Source organism: Aulostomus chinensis, chromosome 18, assembly GCF_037954235.1.
Source record: "Aulostomus chinensis isolate RoL2024-O1b breed Wild chromosome 18, RoL_Achi_v1.0, whole genome shotgun sequence".
Taxonomy (NCBI): Eukaryota; Metazoa; Chordata; class Actinopteri; order Syngnathiformes; family Aulostomidae; genus Aulostomus; species Aulostomus chinensis.
Window position 1 is genome coordinate 20,443,763 of NC_141337.1, and position 24,824 is coordinate 20,468,586.

Sequence of the window (24,824 nt, forward strand, 5' to 3'; positions counted from 1 at the left end):
ATGATTCCTCAATAATATGTATATATTAAGACATTGATGCTTTAAGCTGAGCTGCACAATGATTCACAATGATACTTCTATAAGCTTTACTTGGGCTCCACACAGTGCACCACATGAACATCACATAACCACTCTTCCCATGTGTAAATGATACATGTAACTAGAGAGAAGTCACATGGATAATTAAAACAATACAATTGAAAAAGACCACACTGCTCTTTTTTGCTGTTTCCAGGTAGACAAACTGGACTATTGACTCATGCACCTGCAGGGTCAGAGGCTGGCATTAGATTCATCTCTGTTTCATTGAGGTGTTCTTCATTTGATTCAGGGCCAATGGGGTGTCTAACAGGATGCCAGAGGACAAACACACGCTGTTGAGGACATAATAAACAAGTATTACAGAAGCATTATGTACCATGTTTTATATACCATGAATGTTTTGATGAAAGATCACGAGTGAGTCAGAATAAAGCAAATCAAACAGGGTCCTCATACCTCCCTGAGGCTGCCCTCAGTCAGCCAGATCTTTCCAATCGCCCAAGTAGGTGCCGCAATAACAGAGGACAGAGCTATGGCCCAGCCTAGATAATGGACCCAGTCTGGGAACACATGTCCCCCTCTGGTTGTGAGGGCCTTGTGATCCAGAAAGGAGCAGATAAAACAAATCTTGAAAGAGAAAACAGAAAGCAAATTGTCAGTCCTGAGGACAGACAGGTTACATGAGCACCGGTAAGTCTCCAAATTTAATGGAACTCACCAACCGTTTGGGACATTTGCTAATTGTCAGATATTTAGTGCCCAAACAAGCTTACAGATCCCCAACAGAAAGGACGAGCAAAGAGGAGATTACCAGAAACAGATCAAATTTATTTTGCCAATTTTTTCAAAAACGGTGAAAGGAAGTTGCTGTACACAGTGTTTACAAGGCGGTGTGCAATACAAAACTGAAGCCCCTTTCACACTGCACCAAAAATGCGGGTCAACATGGGTTTTTCGGCAGTCTGAAAGGGTCCACTCGGCATTTTGACACGCATTGACCGATTTTTAGCGGCTCAGCTCGGCTGCAGTGTGAAAAAGGCAACCTACATCGTCTCAGGTTTCACGAGACCTTCCTGTCGCATCCTGATTTTGTCTCTGTGCCGCCTGTCAAGCTTTGCCTGTAGCTTCTTCAGCTCCCTTCCAGACGAGTAAGAAACTCCATCTTCCTTCGCTGCATTAGCGCTCAGACATTTTCCAATCAGCACCGACTTTGTAAGCTTTGCAAAATAGACAACATTGCAATGCACGCAATGACCACTAACGTTTGACTCTGCAATGACCACGTTGTCGTTTGTTTACCTCTGTGTTCCAGTGCACGTTTATGTGAAATGATGACATTGTCCGCGCAATGACGTGCGAGAGAGAAAAGCACAAGCAATCAGCCCTCACAGCGGGATCTCAGTCCAAAAACCCGTGTTGACACACGTTTTTCAGTTTGAAAAGGGTGTTACTGGGTGACACAACAACACAACAACCACCACACAAGCTGTGTCCCCAGTCAGGGATCAGATGAAACCCTATGTGGAGTATCTCCTCCCTCCAGAGAGCTCCAGACCATCATAGTTAGCTTAGCTGCAATAAACACTTGCGGTGTCCTTTACTGCAGGGTTTGTATGAGAAAACAGTCAAAGATGACATCATGAGTGATGGTGAACTCACCATGCAGATCAGCGGGGTGAAATAACGCCAGCACAGGCTGAAAAGAAACCACGGTCTGTGTCCAGTCATTTCTTCAACTGCATCACACATCTGTTCAGCTCCTGCAGTAAAACCACAACTAGTTAGCAGGCTAAACAAGACACCAGTCAATCAAAGGGCCAACATAGAGAGACAGTCAAATATTCACAGCAACTGACAATTAGTATGTGATTTATTTATACTCAGAGAGGACCCACACAGACATAAGGAGAATATACAAACTCAACAAAGAAAGGATCATGCTGGTTATTGGATTAGAACGCAAAACTCCTTCGCTGTGAGGCCACCGTGCCACCCATGCAAGTCTGCTTGTAAATTAATTAAAAAAACATAACTATATTTTGGGGGTGGCACGGTGGTGCAGTGATCAGCACTGTCACCTCCCAGCAAGAAGGTTCCAGGTTTGAGTCCTGGCTCGGGCACGGGGTCTTTCTGTGTGAGTCTCCATGTTCTCCCCGTGCCTGTGTGGGTTCTCTCTGGTACTCCAGCTTCCTCCACAGTCCAAAGACATCAAGAGGGGACGAGGCTGATTGATACTCTAAATTGACTATAGGTGTGGCTGTGAGTGTGAATGGTTGTCTGTCTCTATGTGTTGGTCCTGTGATGGACTGGTGACCTGTCCAGGGTGAACCCCGCCTCTCGCCCATAGCCGCTGGGATAGGCTCCACCCCCCCACGACCCTTGACGGGAATAAGCAGAAGAAAACCCACATGGATGGAAGGATGGAATGCATAACTATATTTTGGGCTCATCTGATAATCTTGTACAATTTTTTTTTGTTATTAAAAAGATAATTTAAAGCAATCCTAGAAGTCCATGTAAGGTTGTGGTGGACAGGCTTCAAGGAAAAGGACATCCACCACTGATGCTGCCTGTCCAGACTATTAACATCCAAACAAATTAATGGTATTAAAACCAATATACCTGTAGTGTACTAGCCCCCTATTCCTTCCTCACATTCCTCAGGATGTCTGGAGTAACCCACTCAGAAAACCTCATTCAGAAAGAGGAGCAGAACAGTTTCCTCTTGACATTCTAATGATAGTTAACCCTTACATGAGCCAAGACCATCCACTTCCCTCTTTATCAAGACATCCAGTCATTGTCTCCTGTTCACCCTGACCCAGGAACTTTTAATTCCAGTCAGGAGTGCAAGCCAAAGGCGGTCTCTCACCTCTCTGCGACCTGTACCCCCGTAGGGTGTAATACACTTTCACCTTGCGGAAGAGACCCGAGATTATGGACAGAGGATGCATTGTCTGATCATGTGAGGACCCTCTCTCTTTTGCTCTGGGTGTATGTGTGCTTAAACATTCCAATATTCCAACTGTTCCCATCAATAAGAATGTTCATGTGATTGAAGAGTTCTTTCACTGCTCAATAAAGTACAAGTGTAGGAATTTATCAACGTCCATGGACTCTGTGTATTAAGTGATGTCACCTGGTAACTTAAGTCTCTGTCACAGAAATTCTCACTTAATTTCATCCACGTTCACAACCAAATACACCAAATACACACATACATATACACACACACACACACACACACACACACACACACACACACTCGTGTATAAACATGATGTTTAGAATGTTTCTCTGTCTGTCGTTGTCAAGCTTTCCTTGCCTCTTCACTGTCATTGTTGTAAGTCTGAGCCATCTGGTTCTCTAGGTGATCTATGTGTGATGTATGACTGCTGCCTGTTTAATATGCTGATGTCTGACAAGCTCTGAAGTTGGCAAAGTGAGCTGATTGGCTAACAACCCCACACAGGTCAAAGGTCACTCCTCCAAGGCGGACCAGTTTACTATAACAGTCATGACCCCATCCGCTGATCGGGCTCTCCTCTGTGCTTCTTGCTTCCCTTTTTTGCATTAACTCCTAGAGCGTTTCTTCCCCTTCCTTTCTATTCCACTAATTTTTATTTCTTTGTTCTTTAACTTTAGATGGAACTTCTTGTCTTTCCTTGTCACAACTTTCCCTTTAACAAAGTTTTTTGGTACAAAGAGTTGAACGTGCCTCTCGTTTTTAAATTCATGAGGGCATCATTCTGCATAGCAACTAAATTCTTGATTTTCTTTTTTTGTAACTCGTTATCGATTGTTGCTCACGGTTGCAAAACTATTGACCTCCCGTGAGCCTTGAATCTCCATCCTGACCAGCGGAGAGAAGCCACCGTGCATCTGAGAAGAGCAGCTTTGTTGAGCCAGCCAGCAGCCTGAGACCAAAAGGTACCGAATCAACGCACTTCCCTTCTCCATTGAGTGAATCTGAGCGGGAGCCACAGTCGATGAGGTGGAGGCTTTGGAGGCCGATGGGAGCAATCCAGCTGAGAAGGTAAGCTGGTTACACTGGTTTTCGCACTGCTGCAATGACAAAGATCAGTGCTGCATCTATTCAGGCCTCAACTCCTCTGTCACTGCCAAACTCAGTCTGGCTTTATCGAGTTTGGTCAACCTCCATTCAGTAGTGTCTGTAGGTCACAACTGGTCATCCTGCACACCTTTATACCTGCCCCTTTGCCGTTTACTTGAAACTCAGATAAATCTAGGCTAATTCATATCTGTTACTCCACATGTGCCTTAATTACTTTGCTGGATTTATTACTCTGTTTTATGTGTTTTCTTAATTGTATTAAATCCTCTTAAATTTCCAAGAAGTGTTCCAACTCGTTTATATATTTGCATGTAAGCCACTGATCCGAAAAGAACTCATAGATAAGCAACAATCTGAGACTGATCATTTCCTCTTGTACAAAACAGAAGTGTGACGCGCGGTGCCCTGAGTAACTGTATAGAACATTCTAAAGATACGCCATCATCATCAGCTTGTCAAGTCACTACATACTCATCTACATCCATCTGTCAATGTATTCATCCATCTTTAATGAAACATCTAAATGGCTAAATAATCAAAATGACAAGCTAAACTCCATTAAATATCACTTACCAAAGGCCCAGCCAACTGCAACACACTGGACCAGACAAATAAAGAGCAAACATGCTCCATTGACTCCATAATGGTCAACTAGTTGGAACTGGTACAGTCCACCCTGGAAAAACACACAAAAGTTAGGCAAGGCAAGGCAATTTTATTTGTACAACCCATTTTCACCACCAGTTTAACTCAAGGGGCTTCACATGGCATGTTAACAACATCCTCTGCCCCATTGAGCCTGGATCTGCTCCACGTTCCTGCCTGTTAAAAGGAAGCTTTTCGTTGCCGCTGTTGCAGGATGTGCTGCTGATGGAGAATTGTTGGGTGTAAATTCATTGAAGGAGGGAGGTGCTGGACCTGCTCTACCTGTAAAGTGTCATGAGATAACTTTTGTTGTGATTTGGCGCTGTAGAAATAAAACTTGACTTGACTAATTGTTGAGGTTTGCAGTTGTGTGTCAAAATAAACGCTGGAACCTCCAGAGTAGGTACATGCCACCACATACTCCTCACCGGAGGCGGGTGTGCAGCTGCGACTGATCGGCCTGTTAACATTACGATTCCTGTGTGTTTCCACATGCTCAACCCCTGATTGTTGGCTCCAATTAAATACAACGTGCTTCATTTCAGGCTCCATAGTTGAAAGCACACAAATAAACTCAATACAGCAGCGATTCTGAGGTATAATTGACAGCGTGACCCCGCCAGACCACTGCAGGATGGTAAATGTTCATCTACATGTTCGTCATGTGATTCTTCTATGACTTAGACCCAACCCACAACTTTGAATCCAACTTTGAAGGGAATTTTAAGAGAAAGAAAGTAAAGTTTTGCTGGTAAACTGGTGGCTTTGGGTAAGCTGATGATGATGGCGAAGTGTACGCTTGCTTGTCGAGTACCTGAGTGGTGAGAGAAATCTCTGCAGTAAAGCAGGCGGAACAGAAGAGGAGGAGGAAGATTTCTCTGCGCCAGGGTCTGCGCATTTGTCTGGGAAACATGTCCATCACTGATGCTGTGATAGTCTCCAGACCTGCAAACTGTTAGACAGACACACACACACACACACACACACACACACACACACACACACACACACACACACACAAACCTATTTCACCTGCTAATGTCTGTTATCTAAATGTCTGTCACAATCAACGCTCATAATCAGAGAGAGATAAGTTTCCAACTTTCTAACTCCTCCCCCTTCCTGTTTCCATGACGCTGGTGGCGGTGGAACCAGAACAGAGAAAAGTTGAATGAGATTATCAGAACTGGTCTTACCACTGTGTCCAGTCCCAGCAGAAGGAGCATGATGAAGAAACAGGCAGCCCACAGCTGAGGCAGCGGCATCATGGCGACAGCCTGAGGAAACGCAATGAAGGCCAGACCAGGACCTGAGAGGACAAAGAGGAGCATTCCAGTGTTGGGTTGCTGAATGCAGTCAGTCAGATTCCACAGACAGCTTTGGTGTCTCAATGGTACCTGAGTCAACCACCAAGTGGATAGGAATCCCCTGTTTGTGGGCCATGAAGCCCAGAACTGAGAAGACCACAAAGCCGGCAACAAAGCTGGTGGCACTGTTGAGCAGACACAACCAGAGACTGTCCCTGCAGACACACACAGACAATGGACTCCAGTGTGTCCTCACTCAGGCACTAACACCATTCTTTCCCCTGAGTCATCACTTTGTAAGAGAAACAGTAATGACTAATGAGTAGAACTGCTTTACCCAAGTAAACCTTAAAACATACAACAGTACCATGGATCAAGGTGGCCCCAATTATGTGGTGCATCAGGGTATTAATGTAAGAATTTAGATTTTCAAAAATAATGAAAGAAACATGAAAAATAATCATTAAATTCAGCTGAATTTAATTTGCATTAAATCCATTTTAATTTGTTTCACGTGTGTTTTGACAACTGAAATGCTTCTGCTACTTTACAGTGCAGTCTCAGCAACAAATGAGAGGTGAGCAAGCTTTGGATTTCTCTGGATCTGCTGTGAAAACGCGAAAGTGCTGAGAAGTGGGGAGGCTCAAGGAAGTATCTTGTCAAAGAGTTGCAGCCTCTCACCAGTGATTCCACCAATGACAGGCTTAAAAAGTTTGAAAGAGAAACTCCTGACCCAACCAGTTGTGTGGTTAGCTTAAATAGCCATGTATACCAGGCTGTATACATTTCCATACATCATTTTAACGCATTGGCAACTATACTGTTTTAACTTTTTTGAAGAAATTTCATCTCTCATCCAATGTCAGCGACTCTGAAACCAAGACCTCACGTATGACACTGACTTGGTTAGAGTGTCACGCCAACACGGAGTCTCGATAGCCTCCAGAATCCCAACAGTGACGCAGAACTCAAGAAACCCCTGGGAAGAGAGATGAAACAACTTCAAGGGAACCGAAATAGCCCAGTTGCCTAAGACACAGCACCGAAGCAACACCATGACCTGGATAACTGAGAACTGTCACCAACATCATCCCCCCATCCATCCCTCCATCCCTCCATCCACCCACCCATCCACCCATCCATCATCCATCCCTCCATCCATCTATCCATGTTCTCCCTCTTCTCCTGTTCAGGGTGGTGGGGGTGGAGCCTATCCCAGCAGCCTTCCCCCTGGACGGGTCACCAGTCCATGGCAGGGCCAACACATAGAGACAGACAACCATTGGCTCTCCCAGCCACGCCTACGGTCAATTTAGAGTCTGGATTAACCTGGTCCCCTCTTGATGTCTTTGGACTGTGGAGGAAGCTGGAGTACCAGAGAGAACCCAGCAGGAACAGGGAGAACATGGAGACTCACCCATGCCCTCGAACCCGGAACCTTTTTGTTGTAATGCAAGAGTGCTAACCACTGAACTGCCATGCTGCCTGTCACCAACATCATTGTAAATTCATGAAAAACAAAATGGTGTGTATATGAACTATAACTTAATTGTCCTGAAGGAAAAGCAAAATGCAGATGTCATTTAAGGAATTCATGGTCACAGTCTTACCTGTAACAGTTGTTTTTGCTTTTATTGAAGCTACTCAGAGTGATTACAGATCCTGTTCCAATACTGTAGGAGTACAGAACCTGAGCACAAGCTTCTATCCACACCTGTGAAAGACAACAGCAAACAAAAGTGACAAAACATGGGCAAGTAGTGCACTGTATTTTTGGTTCAGTTCTTTTGTGCTCTATGTTAGTAAGGAGGGGGTTCTAGTTCTGATGGCCCATAGGTTGGGTACCCCAGACTTCTGCAGCTTCTTCTGTTGTTTTAGGCCAGATCTCCAAACTCCCTTATTTTGCTTGAGTTCCGTATGATCTAACTTTTTGCTCAGTAAAAGTACATCTGGTGTGAAAATGACTCTGAGGTGGTGTCCTCTTGTAATGTTGCTGGTCTCAAAAAGAGTCATTTGTTTCTCTTGAGACAGTAACAGTGTGGTAGAAATACTTTAAGCGACAGGACATTTAATTAATGACAACCCAGAGTTCAGACCAGGAGGCAGAGCTGCAGTGTTACTCACTTCTCTACATGTCCATTAGGGGGCAGTTACTCACCCACACCCCCATAGAGACTGTGTCTGTCCCCTGACCACGTCAGTTTACTCACTCCAGTTCTACTGTAGAGGAGTCAATCAGAAAAACCTGATCAAAATTAACACAAACACTAAATTAACTCAAAAGAATATCAAAATTAGATGTGGACTTTTAAATATCAGATCTCTGATGTCAAAAACTTAATTGGTTAATGAATTGATATCTGACAGTTGTGTTGACCTGCTGAGTCTCACTGAAACCTGGCTGGTGAGGATGAGGATGCTCGTCTGAATGAATCCACTCCTCCAGTCACATTAACACTCACATTCCTCCAGGCTCTGGCCCAGGAGGTGGCGCTGCTGCCATTGTTGACACCAGTTTAGTAATAAATCCCAAACCCAAAACAAGTTTCGATTCATTTGAGAGCCTGATTCTCAGTTTGTCTCCTCCAGCCTGGAAACTCTCCAGCCTCTGATTGATTATTGAGGACCGTCCTCCTGGTCCTGACTCTGGATTCTGATCTGAATCCTCAGAGTTTCTATCAGTTTAGTTCTAAATCAGATCAAGTCATGATTGGAGGTGACTTCAGTATTCATTAGGATGTTGATAACCACAGTCTGGTGCTGCATTTCTCTCTCTTCTAGACTCAACTGGTGTCCATCAGTCTGTCCATGAACCCACTCACTGTCACAACCACACCTCCACCTCCGCCTAGCATGTGGAACTGAAGCTGAACATCTAGTTGTGTTTCCACAGAACGCTTTTATCAGACCACCAATCAATCGCTTTGGAATTTATTCCAATCAGCTGCACTCATCATGTATCGATGGAGCAGCAGGCCCCTGAGGAACAATTTCTTCACCCTGTACCTGCTTCCTCGAGGTCACATGATAAGGAAACACTCAATTAATGTTCACTGTTAAAAGACGACACACAGCTGAACTCATCAATGATCCACATGGAACAAACCAGTTGACTAAACTAAAGGCCAGTCTTGACCAGGACCCTTCAACTCCCACATTCAACAAATCTCCAGGACGCCTTCTTCCATCTCCGTAACATCGCTAAGATCAGACACATCCTGGCTCAAGAAGATGCAGAAAAACTAGTCCCTGCTTTTGTCACTTCCAGCCTGGATTACTGCACCTCCCTCCTCCCAGGCTGGACTAATAAGCCCCTAAAGACTCTCCAGTGTTGACTAGAACTGGACTCCTAGTCCCCTATGATCCAGCTAGAACCCTTCACTCCAAGGATGCAGGGTTCCTGCTGGTTCCTAGAGTTCTAACAGTAGAATGGAGCCAGAACCGTCAGCTATCAGGCTCTTCTCCTGTGGAACCGTCTCCCAGTTTCAGTCCAGGACCCAGACCCCCTCTCTAGGTTTAAGAGCAGACTTAAGACCTTCCTTGTTGATCAGGCTTATAGTCAGGACTGCTTAGGCTGGCCCTTAGATCTGCTGCTACAGGCTCAGACTTCTGGGATCTCCCATGATGCACTGGGCTTCTCTCTCCTCCTCCTGTCTCATAGGTCTTACCAACTCCTCTTCTTCTCCCCTCATCCCAGATCCTGGTGCTGCTGGAGGAGGCTCCAGACCTGAAGAGGCTCCAGCTGCCACCCGTAGCTCCACCTGCTCACGTCCCCGTCTGTCCATCAGTCTCTCCTCCTTTCTCTCTCTCTTTATCTCTGTCCCTCTCTTTCCTTCTGTATTTCTGTCTTCTTCCATTCTCTGTCTTTGTCTCTGTCCATCTGTTTCTCCTCCTTTCTCTCTTTCTTTATCTCTGTCCCTCTCTTTCCTTTTGTCTCTCTGTCTTCCTCCATTCTCTGTCTTTGTCTCTGTCCATCAGTCTCTCCTCCTTTCTCGCTCTTTATCTCTGTCCCTCTCTTTCCTTCTGTATTTCTGTCTTCTTCCATTCTCTGTCTTTGTCTCTGTCCATCAGTCTCTCCTCCTTTCTCTCTCTTTATCTCTGTCCCTCTCTTTCCTTCTGTCTCTCTGTCTTCCTCCATTCTCTGTCTTTGTCTCTGTCCTGCTCTTCTGCTCTCTCTCCGTCCCCACTGATCCTGGATCTGCTCCACCTTCCTGCTGGTAAAGGAAGGTTCTGGTGGCTGCTGTTGCAGGATGTGCTTGCTGATGGAGAATTTTTAGGTGGAGGTTCATTGAAGGAGGGAGGTGCTGGACCTGCTCTACTTGGACAGAGTCAGGACAGAACTTTGGTTGGGGTTTGGGGCTGAAGAAATAAAACTGACCTGACTTAGTGAGTAAGTCATGAAAACAACATGAAATGATTCGTCAGCAGTGTGTCACCTGAAGGTCTGCCAGGCGAGAGGGATCTGGATACAGGTAGTAGACCATGCCTTGCCAGGCTCCTGGCAGCGTCAGCCCCCTGACCAGCAGGATGGCCAGCATCACATAGGGGAACAGCGCCGTGAAGTACACCACCTGAAATGTCAGCTCTCATTCAGCACGTTGGCCACATGCAGCACAATCCCAGGTGATGGTTGTGTCTTGAACTGCTCCGTATGTTAGAGGATGCTTCTGCAACGCCTTCCTCTGGCTTGAGTTCACGAGTGGTTTCACCCACTTTACTGTTCATACTTAGAGATTCTAAGATGGGACGTGAAGCCCAGCTGTGGTGTGAATGACACAAGAGATTATTCATTGGTTCATCTAATCCTTCAATGAAGACTCTGGGATCACTTGGGGACAGTTTTCACTGCCGTTCAAGCCTTTCTATGTAGTTATTATTGTTTTTATTTTATAAGTTTTGTGAAATATTGTTGTTAATTTGCAGTGACATCTTAAACAAATTATTGAATTATTTGTGTGTAGGTGTGTCCTTCCAAAGGAGCATTTGGTCATCCAGGAGCAAATCTTCCAGAAGGAGCAGAACAGAGATCTTTGCTGGATCAAAGAATATTCCTGTGATCTAATAAAGTAATATTACGATTGGACAAGCTGCAGTGAGCATGTTACTTCACTTCCTGTTACTGTTCCTGTGTTGCGCAACTTAAAGTCTCATCGTCACTGTTGATTCTTTATGACACAGGCTAATCTACCTGTGAAAAATACATAGTTAAATACATCACACTGCTGGAGCATAAGAAGACCATCTGTCGTTTAGTGACAGTCTTTCTGCCTCTTTTCACCATTGTTTAGCCTTCATCACTCTCAACTGTCAGCTAGCAAGTGCTTCTCTTTCTTGCTGTCCCTCTCTTCTGTCTTGCGAGGTGTGACACTTGCTAGGTGTATAGTTTGTAGCACTGGAGACAAGGCTCGGTTTGGTGAAGTGAATTAGACCTGCGATGGCTCCGTATGGATTGATCCAAACAATTAGCCACCAGAGCTTGCCAGCCCCCATCAGCTGCCATGGACTGCCCTAGCTTAGCTCCTATCTTCGCTCCGACTCGCTTCCCCTGGCAGCTACTGAGCAGCCGGGAAACCAACGCATCTGAGTGACCATCTGGAGGAAGCATAGTACTAAACAGAAGCCTACTGTTAGTGACCAACCACCCGTTTTCCATCTCAAATAAGTTTTCCCCACTTGGTGACACACCTGCCAAGAAAACAACTCTGGTCATTGGAAGTTCCATTTGAAGGTACCTGAAATTCGTGACACCGGTGACCATAGTTAAATATATCTCTGGGGCAAGAGTGGACAACGTTGAGTCTAACCTAAAACTGTTGGCTAAAAGGAACTGTAAATACGGTAAAATTGTTCATGTTGGCGTTAATGACATCTGACGACACCAGTTGGAGCTAACTAAAATAAATATTGAGGCAGTGTCTACATTTGGAAAGACAATGTTGGACACTACAGTGTTCTCTGGATGCTCGCCTTATCGGACCAGTGAAATGTTTGTCCATATTCTACTTAGTAGAGATGAAGTTTTTTTCCTCCTACCATCCACTAACACCACATTATTCTCAAACTCAGGAACCTTAGCAGCAGCTTTAGGCCCAGACACACAACTGGATGGCTTTTCTCCCATTCACCTTCATGAACTTATAAATAATGAATAATTTCCTCCTCTAAACCCTCTCTTAGAACCCATCCCTACGAAGCTGCTCAAAGACTCTCTACCAGGGATCTGCTCCACCTTCCTGCCTGGTAAAGGAAGGTTCTGGTGACTCCTGTTCTAGGATGTGCCTGCTGATGGAGAATTGTTGGGTGGAGGTTCATTGAAGGAGGGAGGTGCTGGACCTGCTCTACTTGGAAAGAGTCAGGAGAGAACTTTGGTTGGGGTTTGGTATCACTTGGTAAAACTGACTTGAAAAAAACTGACAAATATTGGACAATAAAACCAATAATAACTATAATGGGATAAAGTTAACAATACCTGAGAAGCACCCGAGTGCTTTATAAGTGGCAAAGCCAGTAACATGTATGTTCCTGCATACAGGTTCTACGCCAAAATCCTTAGACCAGGATGTTCACAGACCTTTCCAGTGGAGTGGACTCCTTTCCAGATACTGAAGTAGCAGGTCAGCCAGCAAACCAGGAGACACAAGACCAGCTCCCACTTCACCATCCCCACCTCCTCTATTCCTCCGGAGATGGACAACAATTCTCTCCTTTATGGGACATCAGATAGACAATAATAGTCACATGCAAAACTAGAAATACATCCTGGGAGCACTGACCTCCACCAAGGTCCATGAACACCTGGGATTTGCTTCAAAATCAAAGGAAAACAGTTTCTGATCAGAGATTCAACATGAGGACTTCCAGGTAAATTGCTTTCCTCAGTCCAGGCCAATGTAGTGCATTTTTATAAAGTTGATATAAAAAATTATCCTTCCTCAGTTCTTTGTTGTAGTCAACTGGACTGTTTCAGTTTCCTTGAAGTTTTTTTCCTCTCATCATCAGGCTTCTTCAGTTCTAAGTCAATAGTATATAAACTCTGTGTGGGTGTGACCCTCTACAGACCTCTCTATCATGGAATTGATCAGCTGGTCTCTCAACGCTATTGACACCATATTTTCGACAAGGAAATCAGGACCGGAGGAGCCTGCCTGTCCGCATGGAATCCACCCTGTGGGCTATGTCTTCGATTCCTGGGGGAGATGGCGTGTCGTGTGCTTGATGCCACTCTCTGTGGAGGACATCGAGGATCTCTACTTATTTGGATTCATGGTTGTGGGGCTTCTCCTCCTTGGACTTGGAGGTGCCCTCACATACCGCAGAATTGGCAAGACGACTGCTGCCACCAGATCTGGATCTCCACTACTGACCGTCATTTACAACGCAATTATTGAGGCCGGCAGAGTGGTGCAACAACAGATTCTTGAACTGAAACTTGAACTGAAATGCAAGATGGAAACGATCTCGGAGCAGTTGGCCACTCTGCGAAGAGGAGAGTGATGTTGAAGACCAGAAGTTTAACTTTAAAATTTGGATTGGACTGAAAGAGAAGACAGATTGGAATGTGTGCTCCTCTGCCCAAACCCAAACACAGCTTCCTTATCGGCTGCTGAAGGTCGGCCGCCCCATTGTTTATCCTCCAGGAGAACTCCATCTGCCTTGGTGACGCAAATGGCACGTACTTCCCACTCCCCACTTACCACTTCCACTTGCCCGTTTGTTCCTGACCCCCGCCTCTGCCCTCTCCACCTCCCTTGGGGTGGCAGCGCCGACCTCGTAGTCTAGCTTAAGGCCTCCCTCTCACTTGCCTCCATTGGTACAACGGACTGTTCAAGTTTCGCGTACATACACAACAAATGTACAGGTGCTGTTGTTAATTCTGAGGTGTACCATTATTACGATCAACCTGTAGTAATTGTGACTGTTTGTGAGAGCTGTATCAGGCAATTGAGTGTGGAATGGAATTTCCCCTTGGGGATTAATAAAGTATCTATCTATCTATCCATCTATCGACAGGGTCATTAGGTCACATGGGAACTCTGGGTGAATTGATATCTGACAGTTGTGTTGACCTGCTGAGTCTCACTGAAGCCTGGCTGGTGAGGATGAGGATGCTCGTCTGAATGAATCCACTCCTCCAGTCACATTAACACTCACATTCCTCCAGGCTCTGGCCCAGGAGGTGGAGTTGCTGCCATTTTTGACAAAAGTTTGGTAATAAATCCCAAACCCAAAACAAGTTTCAATTCATCTGAAAGCCTGATTCTCAGTTTGTCTCCTCCAGCCTGGAAACTCTCCAGCCTCTCTGATTGATTATTGAGTACCGCCCTCCTGGTCCTGATTCTGGATTCTGATCTGAATCCTCAGAGTTTCTATCAGTTTAGTTCTAAATCAGATCAAGTCATGATTGGAGGAGACCTCAATATTCATGAGGATGTTGATAACCACAGTCTGCTGCTGCATTTCTCTCTCTTCTAGACTCAACTGGTGTCCATCAGTCCGTCCATGAACCCCCTCACTGTCACAACCACACCTTCACCTCCTCCTAACATGTGTAACTGAAGCTGAACATCTGGTTGTGTTTCCACAGAATGCTTTTGTCAGACCACCAATCAATCACATTTGAATTTATTCTAATCAGCTACATTCCACTCAGGAAAACAGAGGTTTCCAGATGTTTGTCTGATCAGGCCACACCTGGATTTAAGGAAGTGGTTCCAGTGGCGCTTAATTCAGTGTCGTGTCCCATTGTTACAGAGGACGTTGTTGTCCAACTTAGTCCCTCCCAAATTGACAATTTTATCAATAGAGCAACAGACCTTAGGATCAACTTTGGACTCATTTGCCCCACTAAAAACTAAATCTATAAATCCAAGGAAACAAGCACCTTGGTACAATTCAGAAACCAGACAGCTTAAACAAAAAACCCAGGAGTTAGAGAGAATATGGCGCTGCTCCAAACTGGAGGAGTCTCACATCATCTGGCAAGACAGCCTTAAAAGTTATAAGAAAGCCCTTGGTAGAACCAGAGCAGCCGACTACTCAGCACTAATAGAGGAACACAAGAACAACCCAGGTTCCTCTTCAGTCCTGGAGCCAGACTGACAGAGAACCACAGCTCTACTGAACCAAGTAGTCCTGTTTCCCTGGGCAGCAAAGATTTCATGGACTTCTTTAATGACACAATTCTCCTGATTCGACAGAAACTTCTTCTCCTGCTGCCATCAGCTGACAACATGGCCCCTAGAACCCAGAACCTTAGAGGCAGCTGGAGGACCAGACATACACTTGGATAGTTTTTCTCCCATCAGCCTTCATGTGCTCAGTTCAATAATGTCCTTCTCTAAACCTCCACCTGTCTCCTAGACCCCATCCCAACTAAGCTGCTCCAAGACTCTCTCCCCTCGTTAGCCCCTCCCTCTTAGATATGATCAATGTGGCGCTGGTATCTGGTTCCATCCCTCAGTCCTTTAAAGTAGCAGGAATTAAACCCTCTTCAAAAAACAAGCCTGGATCCAGAAGTTCTACCAACTACAGACCAACATCACATCTTCCTTTTGTCTCCAAGGTTCTGGAGAAAGCAGTTGCTAAACAGCGGTGTGACTTCTCCACAGCAACAGCTGATTGGAGGATTCAATCAGGTTCCAGGTTCATCCTAGCACAGAAACAGAACTAGTCAAAGGTACCAGTGACCACCTACTGGTACCAGATGAGGGACTGGTCTCTGTGCTGGTCTTATTAGATCTTAGTGCAGCTTTTGATACCATTGATCACCATATCCTTCTGCAGAGACTGGAACCTGTCGCTGATATTAAAGGAATTGGACTAAACTGGTTCAGGTCATATTTAATAGGTCGATCTCAGTTTGTACTAACTAATGATAAATCCTCGGAAACCACTGTAGTCACTTGTGGTGTTCCTCAAGGCTCTGTGCTTGGACCAATCCTCTTCACCCTTTATCTGCTTCCTCTAGGTCACATTATTAGGAAACACAATTAATTTTCACTGCTATGCTGACGACACTCAGCTGAACTCATCAATGATCCACATGAAATAAACCAGCTGACTAAACTGGAGGCCTGTCGAAAGGAGATAAAAACTTGGATGACCCATAATTTCCTTTTATTAAACTCAGATAAAACTGAAGTCATTGTCCTGGGCCCAAAACATCTTAGAGACACCCTATCTAATGAGACAGGTACCCTGGAAGGCACCACCCTGGTCCCCAGCACGACCATAAGGAACCTAGGAGTTCTCTTTGATCAGGATCTGTCCTTTAATGCCCACATTAAGCAAATTTCTAGGACTGCTTTCTTCGATCTACGTAACATCGTTAAGATCAGACACATCCTGTCTCAAAAGGATGCAAAAAAACTAGTCCATGCCTTTGTCACTTCCAGGCTGGATTACTGGACCTCCCTCCTCCCAGGCTGGACGAATAAGTCCCTACAGACTCTCCAGCTGGTCCAGAACGCTGCTGCCGCGTGTTGACTTGAACTGGTAGCAGAGACCAGGTCTCTCCTGGACTGGCTTCTCTGCATGGCTCCCTGTCAAATTTAGAATACAATTCAAAATTCTCCTTCTAACATACAAAGTCCTCAACCATCAGGCTCCTTCATCCCTGACAGAGCTCCTAGTCCTCTATGATCCAGCTTGAACCCTTCGCTCCCAGGAAGCAGGGTTCCTGCTGGTTACGAGAGTTCTAACAGTAGAATGGGAGCCAGAGCTTTCAGCTATCAGGCTCCCCTCCTGTGGAACCGTCTCCCAGTTTCGGTCCGAGATGCAGACACCCTCTCAACCTTTAAGAGCAGACTTAAGACCTTCCTTTTTGACCAGGCTTACAGTTGGGCTGCTTAGGCTGGCCCTTTCGATCTGCTGCTATAGGCTTAGACTGCTGGGGATCTCCCATTGTGCACTGGGCTTCTCTCGATTCCTCTCTGTCCTCCTATATTTGTCATACATGAATCATACTCATACATATTACTAACTCCTCTTCTTCTCCCCTCATCCCTGGAGAAGGCTCCAGACCTTAAGAGGCTCCAGCTGCCACCCGTAGCTCCACCTGCTCACGTCCCCGTCTGTCCATCAGTCCCTCCTCCTTTCTCTCTCTCTTTATCTCTGTCCCACTCTTTCCTTCTGCATATCTACCTTCATTATCTGTCTTTGTCTCTGCCCCACTCTCCTGCTCTCTTCCCCCCAACTGGTCAAAGCAGAAGGCCGTCTCCATTGAGCCTTGATCTGCTAAACGTTCCTGCCTGGTAAAAGGAAGGTTTTCGTCACCACTGTTGCAGGATGTGCTTGCTGATGGAGAATTGTTGGGTGTAGATTCATTGAAGGAGTGTGGTACCAGACCTGCTCTACCTGTAAAGTGTCATGAGATAACTTTTGTTGTGATTTGGCGCTATACAAATAAAATTGACTTGACTTGAGTTTCGGAGTAACTGAGGTCATATGAGAGTCATTGGCCGGCTGGTATTTGTGGTGTAGTTTGGGGGATATTGATCCCATCTTTATTCACGGGGGCTCCAGTTGTGTCGTGGTTGATTTGTTTTCACATGTGTAGATCTGCACTGGACTGTACAAACTATGTTGCTTTGCTTGTGTCTGGGCCTTTGTCCTCAGGGTGGACGTCTACGGGCGAGAGGCGGGGTTCACCTTGGACAGGTCGCCAGTCCATTGCAGGGACTACACATAGACACAAACAACCATTGACACTCATATTCATACCTACGGTCAATTTAGAGTATCAATCAGCCTAGTCCCCAATTGCATGTCTTTGGACGGTGGGAAGAAGCCAGAGTACCCGGAGAGAACCCAGGCAGGTACGGGGAGAACATGCAGACTCCACACAGAAAGATCCTGTGACCAAGCCGGGACTCGAACCCAGAACCTTCTTGCTGTGAGGCCACAGTGCTAACCACTGGAGTACCGTGCAGCCCTTTCACTCCCATCTGTTCCGTCCCAAAATGAAAACATCCTCCCAGTAACACTCTGAGGCTCCTGCCATTGAACTGGGCTGTGTTTTTTTTTTTTTTGATGATGGGATATTCCTTTGAGGACAGCGAGGTACACATCTTGACCAGAGAAGACAGATGGTATGAAAGGGAAGTTAAAGAATTCCTTCTATCCATCCATCCATCTTCTGCTGCTTTTCATGTTATGGGTCATGGGGTTGGAGCCTTTCCCAGCAGCCTTCCCCCTGGACAGGTCACCAGTCCATGGCAGGGCCAACACATAGAGACAAACAACCATTGGCTCTCCCAGCCACGCCTACGGTCAATTTAGAGTCTGGATTAACCTGGTCCCCTCTTGATGTCTTTGGACTGTGGGAGGAAGCTGGAGTACCAGAGAGAACCCAGCAGGAACAGGGAGAACATGGAGACTCACCCAGAAAGACCCCGTGCTCCAGCCGGGGCTCCACCCACAACCTTCTTGCTAGGGGCCACAGTGAGGACCACTGCTCCACTGTGCTGCCCCATTGAAGAAGTCATTGACATCAAGATACAGCAAAATCTTCACATGTGCCCTGCCAACTCAGTAGAGCGTCACACCCACATGGAGTTTGAAGTCTGTAATGCCCCACCTGAAACTGAGAACGAAAGAAGCTTCTTGAATGAGATAAGAATCCTCCTCAAAAAAATTGAAACAGTCCAGATGACATAACATAACACCAAGGGATACCATGACCTTGATGACAGAGAACCTTCACCAACAAAAATAAAGGTTCCTGGTCCTGCTCCACCCCACCCACCAACTGTCATCCAAATTAGCCTGGTAGATTTGGCGTACTGCTTCTCTGACAGACGGATGATCAACAGAATTTACTTCATGCATGGAGCCATTTCTGTCTGGCTGAAACATCAGTAGCTTCACACAACACTGACTTACTCCCAGAACTCAGAGACAGAAGACGCGGTGAGATTTCCAGATGTCCAGTTGACTGTCAGGCTGTGTTGAGCAGTCCAGTTAGCAGAGGTGAGCTCCACACAGCTTTCTGTTGGTAACAAGATTAATCACTATGTTGCTCACTGGCTGGAAGGCTCCCCCCCCCCCCCCCCCCCCCCCAGCAGGCTCTGCTACGGTCTGCTGGTGTCTGTTGCATTGCAGACTTCAGATGTTTCAAATCTCCACCATTCTCTGCTCTCTGACAACATGAGCTCTTTGCTTAAGACTGTAGAACAAAGAAGGGACACTGCACAAAGAGCAAGTTATGAAGTCAAAATATTGCAAAGATGAGAAAGAACTTTAACCTTCTTGCCTGACACTTTGTCCTTGTCTCACATGAACATTCTACATTGTATCCTGATGAATGTACTGTCCATCCATCCACCTGTGGTCACACTAACCTGTGTTCCAGGGGTTGTTGCAGGTGGCCCAGGGCAGAGGGTCCCTGAAACAGTGAATAAGATAGAGGAGGGACCAGGCCAGGATAATGATGTAGGATCTTCCATACAGCTGCGTTATCAACATGGAGTAACCAACCCCTAGAGGTAGAAAAGGTTCAAAATACCTCAGATTAACTTATGACATGTAAAGCTTAGATGATACGACCAGTACTGCATGAAGACACAATGCGATTCGTCAAGGTTAATCCAAACTGTAGCAATAGAATTTTTAAATACATGTATAACATATCTTGTGTTATTTATTACATCTTTTGTATCACAAAACTGATACATTTTCTTTCTGAGAAAGAGTTTTATAGACAGATGTTTGTTGATGAATGGATGGATGGATGTGATATCAGAGGCTCTGTCATAGATTATCTGATAAAACTACAAAGAACCAGCACTGTGCAGGAGAAGACGTGGAGGTTTTCAAAAGGCTTTTGTCTAAAACTGGAAGCAGAGGTTAGTGGCACTGGACTCATCTTCAGTGTGTCTTCAGTTGGAACGGTACAAAAACAGACAGTATACGGTCATCTTCACCAGGGGTTACCTTGCGCCAGAGGGCAGAGCTTCCTCCAGCAGGTGATGGGGCCCTCCTGAGTGTGCTGACCAATCACAGTCTCTAACAGGAACATTGGCACACCGCACAGCACAGCAAAGAAACAGTAAGGCAACAGGAAGACACCTGCACACACAAACACACAACTGAGTACTGCTGCACAGACATGGCATGCAAACACTTCATGACAGTTGAAGTAGTCATACTTTTGTTAAAAAATAATAAAATTTTTGAACATCCTCCCTGAACAGGTCTACACCAGGGTACTGGAGAGGAGGGTCAGGGCGATAGTCAAACCTCAGATTGAGGACGAGCAGTGTGGTTTTTGTCCCAGCCGTGGAGCCATGGATCAGCTCTTCACCCTCTCTAGGGTGCTGGAGGGGGCATGGGAGTTTGCCCAACCAGTCCATGTGTGTTTTGTGGATCTGGAGAAGGCTCACGACCATGTTCCCAGGAGCACCCTGTGGGGGTACTCCTGGAGTATGAGGTGGATGGCCCCTTACAAAGGGCCGTTCAGTCTTTCTACCGGAGGAGTGAGAGTCTGGTCCGTGTTGCCGGCAGGAAGTCGGACTTGTTCCCAGTGAGGGTTGGACTCCGCCAAGGCATCCCTTTGTCACATGTTCTGGTCATAACCTTTATGGACAGAATTTCAAGTTGCAGCCGGTTGGTGGAGTGGGTCGAGTTTGGTGACGGGAGGGTGTCGTCTCTGCTTTTTCAGATGATGTGGTCCTCTTAGCTCCATCAGGCCACAACCTCCAGCTCTTGCTGGGACAGTTTGAAGCCGAATGTGAAGCAGCTGGGATGAGAATCAGGCCATGGTCTTCAGCCGGAAAAGGGTGGCCTGCCTACTCCAGGTCAGGGGGGGGATGTCCTACCTCAGGTGGAGGAGTTTAAGAATCTCGGGATCTTGTTTACGAGTGAGGGTAAGATGGAGCAGGAGATTGACAGGCGGATTGGGGTGGCATCCGCAGTGATGCGGGTGCTAAACCAATCTGTGGTGAAGAGGGAGCTTAGCCAGAAGGTGAGGCTCTCGATTTACTGGTCAATCTACCTTCCAACCCTCACCTGTGGTCATGAGCTTTGGGTAATGACTGAAAGAACAAGATCCTGAATAGAAGCGGCTGAAATGAGTTTCCTCCTCAGGGAGGCTGGGCTCTCCCTTAGAGACAGGTCGAGAAGCTCAGTCACTCAGGAGGGACTCAGAGTAGAGCTGCTGCTCCTCCATGAGTCAGTGGAGGTGGTTCGGGCATCTGGTGAGGACGCCTCCCTCAGGAGGTTTTCCAGAAATGTCAAACCGTGAGGAGGCCCCGAGGCCGACCCAGGACACACTGGAGGGATGACATCTCTCGGCTGGCCTAGGAACGCCTCAGGATTCCCCTGGGAGAGCTGGTGGACGTGGCTGGGAGAGGACAGTCTGGGTTTCCTTGCTGAGGCTGCTGCCCCCTGACCTGGACCAACCAGATTAACAGGAGGACGAAGATTGACAACAATTTTTGATATTGTCACAGAGTACAGAGTGATGAGGTAAATACGTTTCCCCTCATGTACAATGTTACCATTTGTTACAGTAATTAGCACTAAATACCAATGATGTAAAAATGGCGATAGTTGTTCTGTTTGTTTTCCTGGTAGTTGTGGGTGAGAGTGGTGTCCTGCTCCCAGGTTAAAGGATGACTCTCAGTGAGGTCACCTGGTCCAGGATCATTGTGGCCCTCGGTGAAGTGATCGCTTAAAAATGTGCATTACTGATGGATCAATAATGGATGTATGGTTTGTGGTGGGGCAGGTGGATCCAGGGAAGCAGAGGACCTGAAGAAGTGAGACAGCAGCAGCAGCGCAGGGAACTCGGTGGTGGGAAACAATCTGGGCCAACCCACAGCTTCGGAAGATAAACGGGACCACAACTGTCAGAACAGAACAAGCTACCTGAACAGACCAACTCATCACTGTCTTCCCATTCAGTGCAAAAGCCAGGAATAACTTGGTAATCGTTTGAAACAAATATCCATCCATCCATTTTTGCATAATTTGCTTTCACAAATAGCATTTAAATTCTAAGTACATATTGACATTGATACTTAACTGGCTCAGAATTAAATGCGATCATAGAATATTTCCTAAAGCTGTTTACTTTTAAGATTAATCAATATCTCAATCAATAAACAGAACATGTGAGGTCTCCAGTAGCCATCGGGATAGAACAGTGAGGGTGTTAGCATCCACTATTTGAACAGAGTGATGATCCAGTAATGGTGATGTTACTGGTTCCAGAGACAGAGTCCCAGTATGGTGAGGAAGACTCTGAACTCCAGGCTGCTCCTGGTGAGCTGGTTGGCCACTAGCATGGCAGCGTCCCCCATCAGCGAGTGAATGATGGAACACATCAAAGTGCTGCTAAGGACATGTGAGACTTGATGAATCCAGGATTTAGCCAGAGACGCTGCTGCAGACATGAAGCCCATCTCCTGTATATACTGAGTACACATGGGCACCATGTTGACCATGAACACACTCCAACTGCTGCAGGGGTCAAATCCTTCCCTTCTAATGAATGTAAAACTGCTTATTAACCATTAGGAATCCATTCATGCAAAGTGCGTGACTTTAGATGCGCATTCTTTCCATTCGGATATTTCTGGAATGGTTCATCTGAGCTTGATCACACTCATATTCCGTGAAACTACATAGCTGCTCCTTGACAATGATACTGATCAGTTATTTTTGCTTTTAAGTATTTGTTAGAAAATAATTTTTGAATTTGGCTGAATGTAATCATGAGTATGGTTTGCAAAAATGTGTGCGTTGATGTGCACTCTTTTTACTCTCATCGAAATAACTCACGAACCCGTCACTGGACAGATACGGCACGCATATTACATGAAACAAAAGAAATGGAACTTTGCAATAATATAAGGCACATACATGCACATCGAATTTATGTTTTTACAACTAGATTGATAAGACTGCAAAATAATAAGTTGCCTTATTTGTTTACTTTAGTATTTCACTCAAACTTGTCAATCGCATTATAGAGAAGAACAACATATCGCACTGATTCCTGGGTTATCATGTTTTCCCTCTATGACTATGTCCATAATCCAGTTTTGATAAACTGCAAATTCCTACAGTGTCCAGTAAAAGCACGACATTGCATTTTTTTTTCTGAATGATACTAAAGTTTTGCTTCTCAAATCCTACTCCAAACTTTGTCCAAGTAAACAAAAGAGCACAGGTACACACATTTTGTGGACGAGGGCTATTGGACATGCGCATGTACAGACCAGTTTAGGTTTAGGTCACTACAGGTCAGTGTCAGGCTCTGAAAAGACGCACTTAGTAAGGCAGTCTACACTGTCAGGAAAAAATACTACCAAAGAAATAAACTGCAGCTGACCTCAATATGCAAAGATATGTGTGCTGGAAACCTATGAGGAGTAATATAGAAAACCCAAAACAATTGTAATCCAATTTTTTTTGTTTAATTTTTTTTTAATAAAATATATGTAAGTAGTAGTCAGTAAACAGATGGCACATCTGGATGGTGTAGACTGTGCTGAAAAAAACAAGATATTACATACTGTATACAGACTGACCTCATAATGACCAAGACAGTTGTCCAAAAACAAAGGATGTAAAATTACCCCAAAATCAGCTTGGGTCCCTAAACGTTAAAGATGTAACAGAGAAACTAACAACATAAGGTAAATTTTACCTGTAGTCAGCTCATGTGGGTTTTCATGAAATCGTCTCATTAGTGAGTTCCGTGTGTGCTGCAGCTCACCTCCTCCGTTCTTATAGCACAGGTAGGGGAACCTCCACACGTTCCCCAGGCCCACCACATTGCCTGCTGCTGCCAGAATATACTCCCTCTTCTTGCTCCAGTGTTGCCTCTTTTCCACTTTGCTCTCCATGTCTGTTCCCTCCTCAGTCGTCTGATCAGTCGTCGCTTCTCACCTCTGTCAGCCTGATATCTGTCTGTGTTTGGCCCCGGGGCACCGCTGGAGCTCCAAGTGCAGCGTATTCAGCGTTGACTGGTACAATACCTGGAGGGAGACTCGTGCCACAGTTGCTGTGAAATAGGGTTGCTCTTTCTCTGTCACCTATGAACCCATTCTCTATAGAACCGTTGTTTGTGTGTACAGGGAACAAAAAAGCTCTCATTCATGTCCTCAGATCTGATCACATGGACACTTTACAGATGGGGATGGATGTTGACACGGAGTTTCAGTTTCCTACAAGACTGAAGTGCAATGCAGATTTCATTATTAATTATCAGAGCCACATATGCTGAATCTTCTCTGCTCAGTAAGCTGTTCAATTTTAACCTCTGGCATTCTAAAACAGACTACTTCATGGGCACATTCACCCCTTTGTAAGGGGCCATCCACCCCATCATCCCAGAGTACCCCCCACAGGGTAACCCCGGCAACACGATCATAAGCCTTCTCCAAATCCACAAAACGCATGTGAACTGGTTGGGCAAACTCTCATGCCCCCTCCAGCACCCTTGCAAGGGTAAAGAGCTGATCCACAGTTCCACAGCTGGAACGAAAACCACACTGCTCCTCCTCAATCTGAGGTTCAACTATCGACCTGACCCTTCTCTCCAGTGCCCTGGCATAGACCTTTCCAGGCAGGATGAGGAGTGTGATCCCTCGATATTTGGAACAAACCCTCTGGTCCCCTTTCTTCAAGATGGGGACCACCACCCCAGTCTACCACGCCAAAGGCACCGCCCCCAATGTCCTTGCGATGCTGCAGAGACATGTCAACCAAGACAGCCCCAGAGCATCCAGAGCCTTGAGATACCCAGG

General features: G+C 45.8%; 1 protein-coding gene across 1 annotated transcript; it reads right to left on the reverse strand.

The window, feature by feature from the left end:
* On the reverse strand, nucleotides 1-24,792 carry LOC147245619 (sodium- and chloride-dependent GABA transporter 3-like). The gene is made up of 14 exons (XM_086186344.1): nucleotides 23,792-24,792; nucleotides 20,002-20,136; nucleotides 19,410-19,547; nucleotides 18,952-19,057; nucleotides 12,641-12,773; nucleotides 10,506-10,640; nucleotides 7,680-7,783; nucleotides 6,160-6,284; nucleotides 5,959-6,071; nucleotides 5,577-5,714; nucleotides 4,691-4,793; nucleotides 1,702-1,802; nucleotides 499-669; nucleotides 1-374 (listed from the first exon to the last, which is right to left on the reverse strand). The coding sequence occupies exons 1-14, from the start codon at nucleotides 23,919-23,921 to the stop codon at nucleotides 258-260; spliced, it is 1,749 nt and encodes a 582-aa protein (XP_086042470.1). The 5' UTR covers nucleotides 23,922-24,792; the 3' UTR covers nucleotides 1-257.
* Nucleotides 24,793-24,824: the final 32 nt, after the last annotated feature.